This window comes from Cynoglossus semilaevis, chromosome 2 (genome assembly GCF_000523025.1).
Source record: "Cynoglossus semilaevis isolate Cse_v1.0 chromosome 2, Cse_v1.0, whole genome shotgun sequence".
NCBI classification, from domain to species: Eukaryota; Metazoa; Chordata; class Actinopteri; order Pleuronectiformes; family Cynoglossidae; genus Cynoglossus; species Cynoglossus semilaevis.
Genome location: NC_024308.1, coordinates 8,963,621 through 8,973,650, shown reverse-complemented (window position 1 = coordinate 8,973,650; position 10,030 = coordinate 8,963,621). Strand labels below are relative to the sequence as shown.

At 37.5% G+C, this 10,030-nt stretch overlaps 3 protein-coding genes and 1 long non-coding RNA gene across 4 annotated transcripts in view; 3 read left to right on the top strand and 1 right to left on the bottom strand.

The window, feature by feature from the left end:
• LOC103397652 (dynein regulatory complex subunit 4-like) overlaps nt 1-1,487 on the top strand; it is a 4,363-nt gene extending 2,876 nt beyond the window's left edge. The window contains exons 9-11 of the mRNA XM_025065067.1: nt 3-198; nt 366-431; nt 513-1,487. Coding sequence (XP_024920835.1) covers nt 3-198; nt 366-431; nt 513-641 — 391 coding nt within the window. The 3' untranslated portion in view covers nt 642-1,487. The remainder of the gene's footprint in view (nt 1-2; nt 199-365; nt 432-512) is intronic.
• The window catches only part of LOC112488511 (uncharacterized), a 3,945-nt gene extending 470 nt beyond the window's left edge, over nt 1-3,475 (bottom strand). The window contains exons 1-2 of the long non-coding RNA XR_003052636.1: nt 3,352-3,475; nt 226-328 (exon numbers count right to left, since the gene is read on the bottom strand). This is a non-coding gene — a long non-coding RNA (uncharacterized LOC112488511). The remainder of the gene's footprint in view (nt 1-225; nt 329-3,351) is intronic.
• uqcrh (ubiquinol-cytochrome c reductase hinge protein) lies at nt 1,332-2,878 on the top strand. Its single transcript, XM_008335630.3, has 4 exons — nt 1,332-1,486; nt 1,728-1,763; nt 2,203-2,364; nt 2,645-2,878. Exons 1-4 carry the CDS (start codon nt 1,445-1,447, stop codon nt 2,675-2,677), a joined length of 273 nt encoding a protein of 90 aa, XP_008333852.1. The 5' UTR covers nt 1,332-1,444; the 3' UTR covers nt 2,678-2,878.
• On the top strand, nt 3,373-10,023 carry faah (fatty acid amide hydrolase). The gene is made up of 15 exons (XM_008335640.3): nt 3,373-3,687; nt 4,352-4,465; nt 4,724-4,858; nt 5,417-5,550; nt 5,650-5,856; nt 5,947-5,987; nt 6,383-6,507; nt 7,128-7,253; nt 7,367-7,464; nt 7,928-8,027; nt 8,124-8,167; nt 8,263-8,302; nt 8,432-8,540; nt 8,668-8,813; nt 9,128-10,023. The coding sequence occupies exons 1-15, from the start codon at nt 3,481-3,483 to the stop codon at nt 9,248-9,250; spliced, it is 1,749 nt and encodes a 582-aa protein (XP_008333862.1). The 5' UTR covers nt 3,373-3,480; the 3' UTR covers nt 9,251-10,023.
• Nucleotides 10,024-10,030: the final 7 nt, after the last annotated feature.

Genomic DNA, 10,030 nt, shown 5'->3' with positions numbered 1-10,030 from the left:
AGGGACAGGCTGCGCAAACTTCACCCTAAGATAATAGAAAATCACCAAAATAATAAAGGTTTGAAAAGTACAAGGCTGGAGACAGAGCTGAACTCCACTACCGACCACCTGGAGAGGACACAAACTCAGCTATTTTCTGTTCTATCTGCATCTAACGTGGACCAAACAGCACTTTATGAGATCACAAAGAAAATTGAGGTACAGCTGAGGGTCTCCCACTTTTACCTTATAACTCCTTCTTCTGCTGCCCCCCCTTCTCTGTTCATCTTAAGGATCACAACAGTGAACCTTCTGCTTCCATCTCATCCCAAACATCTGTCTTCTCCACCTACAAATCCAAAATTGAAACTCTCTTTTATTTGAAGGGAAAGATTGACCAGAGTAACAACGCTGTTAAAGACTTGGAGTTTAAAAAAGCAAAGATTTTTAAGGTGAGTTATGAATTTTAATAAATTTGACTGACAGTGCTATTTGTAGTGATAATAATATATTTTGCTGAAACTATTTGACAGGCACGAACGGATTTGCTGCTGTCCTTGGAAACAAAGCTTAAGTCTCTTGGGTTTCGAGAGGAAGACCTCAGCACTGAGAAGTATGGAAGTCTGGCTGATTCTAGAAAGTTAAAAATGCTGAGCAATTAATGAGCTGATGTCAGCTTCAGAAGAATTTGCTTCACCACTGTATATACTTCTTTGTTAGTTTTGTTCTTATACCATTATTTTTCTTATAATTGCAAAATTAAGTCAAATGCTACATCCCCAGTTTTAGGAAACAAGATATTTGTAAACAGTTGTAATGCTGCAAGTTTTCAAACTTATAATGATTTTTAAAAAGCTATGAGGTTCCAAACTATTTAAAATGTTAACTTATGCTACTATTAGAATTAGGAAGCTATTTATGAAAAGACTCCCAACATAGTTATTTTACCGGTATATACAATGGTTTATAAATGTATTAGATTCTTACTGTAAGATCCAATAACAGATACCCTTGTCTAAATTGAAAATATGCATCAAACAAAAAAATACTTTCATGGGATTAAACAAATAAATATTATTTCTGATGATGAAGTAGAATAAAATAGTTTCCCTTACTGGAATTGTTTGATGATTTTCTCCATTCATTCAAATATCTTAAAACCCTAACCACTCTTAAGTGGGAATTCAATTATTTATTTTTAAAAATGGTTAGCTTCGATGCGTTGTGCTTGAAAGCCATTTGATTTTAAATCTTCTAAAAACAACTCGAACACTCGTTGCGTTGCTGAGATGTGTTCCGCCGAACTTTGATTTTAAAATCCTGTATTACCAACTCCCTACAATAGAGGGCAGTAGCGTCTCTAGCTTTGCATCATTCTGCGAGGATCATTACACGAAATAGAGTGTCCTCCAGCAATACAGCAGTGACAGGAGAAGCCGGTCGTCTAAGGACAAGGGCAACAACCATGGTTTTCGAGGAAAAGATGATCACGAGCGGAGAGCCTGAGGTATATATGTTGTATTTTTACGATTAGTGTAACAATATTTGTCGTACCGGTTCGATACAGCTGCTCGTTTCTGCTCGTTTCACACGGTTAACCGAGCTACGTAATCACAGAGCTGATGCTAATACTAGCTGCTGACATCCGTCAGTTATCTGAGCATCTACAGCATATCAAGAATAACAAAAGAAGCTTGTTAATGTCACGATATGATGATGTAATTTAGATCCTTTGTGTCTTTTGTCAGGATGAAGAAGAAGAGGAGGAGGAAGAAGAAATGGTGGTATGTATTCATTACTGGTGTGAGTGTCGAAGTAAGACAACTAATAAGGCTATCGGTAATCGGCTTCCTCTTTTTATTCTTCAAGGCTACTAACCTTTATAAACAAACAGTCTATCATCAATCTACCATCACACTGATGTTTCTTTTTGGATATGCACTAAAGACAATTTTGGGGCGATCCAGCAACAGCCTAATTTTTACCACCTTCTGTTGCATGTTTCTTCTGTTTAATCCATTTATAAGGATTTATTATATTGCCTATTTATTGAATTTTGAATTTATCATAAACATATTTTATAATTTATGGTTATTCTGTTAAATTCACATTTTCTATTGTTCAAAATCAAGTTATCTTTTTTCATATTTGTATTGCCTGTTTAACAGCATCTTTAAAAGGTCATTCTAAATGCCATGTCTGTTTTTTTTTTTTCTTTTTCAGGATCCTATTGAAACAATAAGGCAGCAGTGTGCGGAGATTGAACACTGTGTCCATTACCAAGAACGTTTAGAGCAGTGTGAGACTAGAGTTGGTTCTCGGTCTTCAACACAGGAGGATTGCACTGAGGAGCTGTTTGACTTTCTACATGCTCGGGACCATTGTGTAAGTAGATTGGGAAACAATTCAAATTCATCACAGGATAGCCAGGTTTAATGAATAGAACCTCAATAAGAAAAGTGGCATTGTGATGTAGTAGATTAAGCTCATTTGTTTAAATGTTTGTTAACGTTTAAAGTTAATTTGTAAGCCTTTAGCAAACTTCTTCACATCTGGCAAAAAGAGAAAGTCCATCCATCCATCCATCCATTTTCATCTGCTGGGTACATGTATGTGTTGCAGTTGACTTTGAGCTGACTGTCTGATTCTCTCTCTCTGTCTCTAGGTGGCACACAAGCTGTTCCATTCTGTTAAATAAAATCCTTTCCGATTATGGAACATCAAGCTGAAGAGACACTCAGTCATGTATTAAAGAAAAGTTAAATTCAACCACTGTGTGTGTCTGCTGTACGTGTACCTTTGAAAGTAAACTGTAATGTATTTGCTCATGTGAACAAAGTGAATTTATTTAACAAATGTGTGTCAACAATTCAATAAAGATATATAACATTGAAAGTTTGCAGATTGTTCTATGTTGTCATGTAAGACGTGTGATGTTGCTACAGGCCTAATGAGCATCTCATGTAAATATTTTACCACTGGAGCAAAGTTCTCACATCATGTTTCCCAGGAGTTTACAAATAATGTCTATTGACTTGGGTTGCTAAGGTTTGTGACTTTTAAAATATGGGTCCCCAGAAAAAAAGTTTGGGAAACACTGAACTAGTGGCATCAACATAGGAAAAAGACAGTTTTCAATGGGTCTTTACCGACATAGGGAGATAGACAACTTTGGAAATTTGGAAACGGTCAGTTTGAATTTTTTATGTTTTATTCAAAAATGCAATGGGACTGTTCCTTAAAGTTTAAATCTGTTATTGTCTAAGCTCACTGTAACTGAAGAGTATTCCTAATTAAAGACCCTCAACATTTCTGGCAGAAGCAATTTAGAATTTGAGACATATTGTAATTGGTATATACTGTACATTATACCTTTAAAGGACGTTGCTCCTCCTTACGACTCGTCCAATGAAACAAGATGGCGGACAAACACTTTTTCATAGGCCGGTTGAAGACAGTTGTCTTTTTGCTGTTGTGATTTCCTCATAGAACGGACGAACCATGGAAAGTGCAACACAGCTTGTTCGGAGAATGGAGCTAGACAGACGGACTGTGGTGGTGCTAACAGGCGCTGCCTGCGCTGCGCTGCTAGTGTTCCGCAGGGTGTCAGTGTACCGGGATGCAAAGAAAAAGATTCAGAGAGCCAAAGTCAGGAGGGCTGAGAATTTGCAACAGGCGCAGAAAGCGGTGCAGCAGTACAAGGAAGCGGTGAGTCTGTCGGCTTTTCTCTTGTTAAAATATTGGCTAATTAAATAATCTTTAATATAAACAAAACTCGACCTCTCTCTTTATAACAGGAATGTATGCAGCCCTGTCCAGTTGGGGAGAAATTTAATTGCCCCAAGCTTAGAGAGGTGTTTTTTTTTACTGAGCAACGGTCTCGAGCATCTGTTTAGCATTTTAATTTTAGCAATAACTGTGTTATAAGTAAAACTTATAAACAACCACCGACCTATTTTCAGTGAGCCACTGCATAAGCGTGATACGCGTCTTGTTAAATGAACGTAAAAACAAGTTTATCTGAAAAATATTCTAATATAAAAACCATTTAATAACTCACTCTGTTGTCGTAGATGCATCATGCCAAAATGTTTAGTTATTATTATTAAAGTTATATTGAATTTCAAAGAACTGCAATGTGGAAAAATGATTATTTCATAAATCACTAGAGAAATGTTGTCATAGATGCTTAAAAAACCCTTGTGTAACTGCCAAAACACAGGTGAGTGGATTAGAAATTTCATCAAATGTACGTTTATTACATTTCTTTAAAGGAGTACAAACCTAATGTTTTGTTTAATTGTGAAAATTGAAAGTTTGTTTACTGATGTTTCTCTTTGACTTACCTGGACTTTGTCTTTGTGCATTCTAGCATCCAGGTTGCAGCGGTGATGCCATCCTGGCACTGTCTCTCACTGAGTTGACCACGCAGCTGCAGCAAGGCTCACTGAACCCTGAGGATGTGTTATATGCTTACATGGAAAAGGTTTATTTTATGCTGAATTGCATTTTTATTGCATTTGGCAGATATAATATCTGTGTTGCATGTTTTCTACTGTGGTATTGTCCCCCGTAAGATTCCATGTGTTTTTTAACTCATTATTTTGCCTGTTTCTTCTTAATCAAATCAACACAAGCCATGATTCACTTAGTACGTTCTCAAATAAGTCTTAGTAACAACGTTGAAACCTTTTTATTTTAGACTTGTTTATATTACCTTGTGCTTTTGTACTTTCCTGAACAGACTCTGGATGTAAACAGCAAGTTGAACTGCTGCACAGTGATTTTGCTGGATAGTTTTGACCAGCTAAAAAGTACCAACAAGGAGGGTCTGTTGTACGGAGTTCCAGTTAGTATCAAGGATAACTACGGCTACAAGGTAAAAGCAGACCGTTGGTTCTCAAATATATTGATGCTACAATCCATATTCCCAGTTCAGGAATTTTACTTAAATTTACAGCTTGTGTTTAATTGTTTTTTTTACCAAAAGTTTCAGTTTCAAGTTTAACAAATGTAAGTTAATGTGAAGCTGTATTACAAGGTAAAATGGATGATACCAACTGTTATTTTGTGTTTTGGTTCTGTTTAAGTCAAGTTTTAAACTAACCAGCAGTTGTGTTTGCCTACATTCACAAACACTTCTTTATTTGTACTTTGTACTCTGACATTGTTTTGTACAGACAACTGCTTTAGATATTCCCTAATCTTAAAAATACAAGTTAAGTGTGCTACTAATGTTTTATTGTATACTTTATGAGGTTATTTGATGAGCTTTTCTGCTTACAGAAAGTCAAAGAAATATGACGTGTGTGGAGGTCTGTGTGTGGGATTTGAACATAAAGTGTTTGAACCATAAAGGTGTAAACGTTTATTTAATTTTAGGTCAATGTTTCAATCTGCTGTTTCCTCCTCTCTCTGACCCCTTGTTTTGAATAAGAATTATGACTCCAGTTGTGGATTATTCATTAACCTGGAGAAGCCTGTCCAAGAAGACTGTGTCATCGTTCAAGTTCTGAAAAAACAAGGAGCCATTCCCTTTGTGAAAACCAACATTCCTCAGGGCCTGCTAAGGTTAATGATTTTCAAATCAAGTTTTAAAGTTTTAACACGTTGTCATAATAATGTGTACACAGTTTTATACTTCCAATCCAACATTTACTTCATCTCCAGTTACGACTGCAGTAACCCGATCTATGGCCAGACTCTGAACCCTCATAACCTCCAAAAGACTTCTGGAGGTTCATCTGGTGGAGAGGGCGCTCTCATAGGTGGAGGTGGCTCTTTGCTGGGTATGGGGAGTGACATTGGCGGCAGCAACCGCCCTCCTGCCAGCTTTTGTGGTATCTACGGTTTTAAGCCGACACCAAGAAGATTAAGGTATGGCTGACCCAGTAATATTTAGAATTCACTGTACAGTAATGAGAGCCTGAAGTGATGCTAATTTACTTTACCTTCTGACTTGGGCAGTGAGAAAGGTGTTAGGTCCTCAACTAAAGGGCAAAAGTCAGGTAAGATGAAATACTTTGTCACTAAAACAGGGGTTTTCAAAGTCAAACATTTGACACTTTTACCCATAAGCACAAGTATGCACCAAAAGTATATGAAAATCTGTTTTCATAAAATCATTGTCGTACATCCTCAGATTTCTTTTGGAGCTTTAATCTAGAGCTGAAAGGATCTGCTCCAGACTCTGATCGATTAAGGAATTTTTTGTCTGTCAGATTTTTTCTGAAATGAGATTTGGTTTCATTAATTTTCTGGCAGCAAAACAATTGCTCAGCTGTTGTTATGTTTCACCCATAAACCATTTGTTTGACACCAATCTGCTCTGACACAAATAATACATGTGCATGTGTTTATGCTTTAATTAATTTGTTTACACTTTATTTTTGAATAAATCTAGTGCTTGTATCTCTGGGACCAATGGCAAGAGACTTGGACAGTCTGGTGGTGTGTATGCGGGCTCTGTTGTGCGACTACATGTTTTCCCTGGACCCCACTGTTCCACCACTGCCATTCAATGAGCAGGTGTGTCAACATCAGTAAGAATGTTCATAAAACCCAGTTGTCATGACTCTCTAATCAACATTAGAGGGTCTTTGATGTACAAGCCCTGTGAAGTTTCAAATGGCAGTAAAAACCTTAAAGATTTAGTTTTAGCTTGACACCTTCTTCACACACACTAATCTGATGCTATTTTCCCTTCAGTAGCTGCAGTTTATTTGCTGTCATCTGTCATCTTATTCTCTTAATTTTTAACCAGATATTTTTTGCCTGAGACAGATCTGACGAGGAACCGGTTTTTTACCTGACAAATGAGTGTGTAACGATGTGCCACAATTACAATTATTCACTCTCACTTCAAAACTAGTTTTAGGTCACATCATCTGGGCAAAACCCAGGCATTGTGTTTTTATTATTGGAGGAAAAAACTGATAACGAGTCTTACTGATATTACATAATTATGCTAATCTGCCGAGATTATTGGTTGGCCGATATTATTTAGATTTGACAGGCTTTACGAAAACATTACGGTTCATTACTGTGTTACAGGAAAGAACAGAATTATTTTGCCTCTGCTAAAGACATTAAAAACACGTGTTGCTGGATTTCGTATGAACTTTTCTAATGACATAATGTCCTTTCAGATGTACAAGAGCTCCAAACCCTTGCGGATTGGTTACTTGGAAAATGATGGCTACATGCAGCCAAGTCCGAGCATGGCGCGAGCTGTCAGAGAAGTCAAAGTACTGTTGGAGCAAGCCGGTCACACTGTAAGACTACAGCCCCACAGTGATGCACACCGTCTACTGGTCTACAGTGACCTGAAACAATGTTACAAGAGCTGAAGGGTTTTCATGCAGACGTGTGTCTTTTGTCCCTGTAGTTGGTGCCTTACACTCCGTTAAAGATGAGTTACGCTTTCACTGAGCTGGTGGGCAAAGGATTGCTGGGAGATGGAGCCACCACCCTGCTACAAAACATGTGAGTTAGAATTCACTCCAGGGTCAGGTGAAGTTGAAGGAGGTGTCTGATAGTCTGGCGTATCATGTCGCCGTTAGATCAGTAAAAGCAATGGTTTAAATCTGCATATGGAGACACAGACAGTCTACTGCCTTCACATATTAGTGCCATTACAGCTGCTACATTCACCTGTTTTGACTCTGGTTGTTGTATCTATAAAAGAAAATTCACTTTTCTAGTCTAAAAGGACGGCAGTGGCAAATGCCATTGTTACCTTGTCACTCATAGACAAGTGAACTCAGCAATACTAATTTTTAACCTCAAATTATGAAAACACTGAAAGACTCTTAGTCACTTGAGACACAATTGTTCTCAAAAGTTCTCTAATGGTAGAACTTGAGGATTATTTCATAACTGAAACAGTAAAAGAGAACAGTCTCCAGGAACAGGTTCTATGAATAATGATGTCTTGTGTCTACTTTAGGGAAGGCGGCCCTTTAGACGCTATTCTAAAACATCAGCTGATATTCCGCCATGTCCCCAAGCGTTTAAGGAAAATCACCTCATTCCTTCGCACTCCACTAGTGAGTTACATACTGTGTATTCTGCTTCAGAGAAAATAACTTTGTGCCTTTACATTGAAAATGTCTGAATAAATAACAATACACATTGTTTTCTAGTCTCCTCGCCTTAATGCCATTGGTGAATCTACTGCTGGATGTGGGTGAGAGACATGTCTTAATATAATAAGTTTGTGTTTGTGAGTTTACTTTTTAATTGCCCTTCACATGCTGAGTCTATTTCCTGCTTCATGTTCAGATCAATTTCAAATCTGTGGAAGCATCACGGTGCAGTTCAGGTAACACTGCTGACAGTTCAGAATAGAATGCTCTGTAAAAAGTTGGTCTCCTAGAAATAAAAATAATGTTTTGTATATTGTCTATTGAGTTCTTGGAAAACAATATAATTCCAATGGCTTTTCCCTCAGGACTACATAGATGAAACGATAGCAGAATGGAAAAGATGCAACATTGACGTGCTGCTGTGCCCAGTGATTGGACCTGGCTTCAACCTGTTGTACTGTGGAAAGATAACACGTACGATGTGTTTTTCAAGAGTGGTTTAAGAGCCTTTGGTGTTCAATTCTGAGAATAAAACATCATTATGTACTTAGATGTATTATTTTCTCACATGACATCAAAATAATATTCGGTTTCCTTTCAGCTGTTCTCTCATACACATCCATTTACAACCTCCTGACTTTTCCTGCTGGGGTTGTTCCTGTTTCATCTGTGACAAGAGAAGATGAGGAGGAGCTGAAGAACTACAAGGGCTTTGACCAGGACCAGGCAGACATTTATTTCAAACAGGTGAGAAGTGAAAGGGAAAGACGACTCAACCTCACGTACAACTTTGAATTAACGAAAAAGTAATTTAATGTCTGAAAATGTCAGTTCTTAGTTATGTGAGTGGTAGGAAGTACAGAGTAAAGTTTGAAGTACACTTCTAAATGTAAGTACTCATTACGATTATTATTTTCTATGACTGTTTTGGTAACGCCTTTTATGGAAATGAACCGATCTCTAACCTGTATTACCACAGCTGGTCAGTAGGTGGAGGCAGCAGACTGAGGTGATTCTCATAACTAACCTGTGACTTGGTGGCTTCTTGTGTTCATGTTCAGGCCGTGTCTGGTGCAGAGGGACTCCCTGTCTCTGTGCAGTGTGTGTCTCTGCCGTGGCAGGATGAGCTGTGTCTGCGCTTCATGAAGGAGGTGGACAACCTGGTCCAACACAGCAGGAAGTAAAGGTCCTGCAGGTGACAGACGGAGACATGGGTGAAGGCGACTCCAGAGCAGCAAATGAGGAGCAGGGGTCAAATAGGAAGAAATGAAATGAAGTTGCCTTTGAATATGAATAACAAATAATAATGATACATAAAATAATAATGTACCTCAACATTCTCAGAATTCTTTATCTTAACAGCTTGATTTGGTTTTAGGATTAAAAAAACTTGAAGAGTCTCCTCTCAAGTGCACATAGCTTGTTTTCGTTTTGTTATAGTGAAATTAAAATATGAATTAAAATATGCTTACTTCAAAACTGTCTGTATGTGAGATAACGTGAGATTTCGTTTCTGCATCAGGGAGTGGGACTCTTTCACCGTAGTGGTTTTTGTCAATATGTGCAAAGTATCAGATGAAACACCAAATTTGGAATTTGTTTTTTTTCTTCTTTCTTTTCCTAATAAGCTGCAAATTAAACTTATAATTGTAAAAATCATTTCTAACAAATTTATAGCAGCTGCTTAAGTTTACTTTACACCACACACTGGAAATAATGAACTGAACCAAACAACAACGGAATTTGCATTGTCATTGTATAGCTAACACCCAGCAATCAGTTTGTTCAATAAAAACTAACACTGAGAGACACTGGCTGTAAACCATACATCAGGTCTCACTAGTCTTTCCTTTTGACTTTGCTGCTGTTTTTCTGTCAGAAAAATACATTTTTGAATGTATGTCTTCAGTACTACTTTAAGGTTTAAAAAATTAATAAACAAGGTTTCTCATCAGTATTACTTG

Excerpts from the sequence above, each read along its gene's own strand:
- faah (XM_008335640.3), top strand. The coding sequence starts at position 3,481 with ATGGAAAGTGCAACACAGCTTGTTCGGAGAATGGAGCTAGACAGACGG. Across the intron at positions 4,466-4,723 it reads TATATGCTTACATGGAAAAG|ACTCTGGATGTAAACAGCAA; the intron begins GTTTATTTTATG and ends TTTCCTGAACAG. Across the intron at positions 8,814-9,127 it reads CAGACATTTATTTCAAACAG|GCCGTGTCTGGTGCAGAGGG; the intron begins GTGAGAAGTGAA and ends GTTCATGTTCAG.
- uqcrh (XM_008335630.3), top strand. The coding sequence starts at position 1,445 with ATGGTTTTCGAGGAAAAGATGATCACGAGCGGAGAGCCTGAG. Across the intron at positions 1,764-2,202 it reads AGGAGGAAGAAGAAATGGTG|GATCCTATTGAAACAATAAG; the intron begins GTATGTATTCAT and ends TTTCTTTTTCAG. Across the intron at positions 2,365-2,644 it reads TACATGCTCGGGACCATTGT|GTGGCACACAAGCTGTTCCA; the intron begins GTAAGTAGATTG and ends CTCTGTCTCTAG.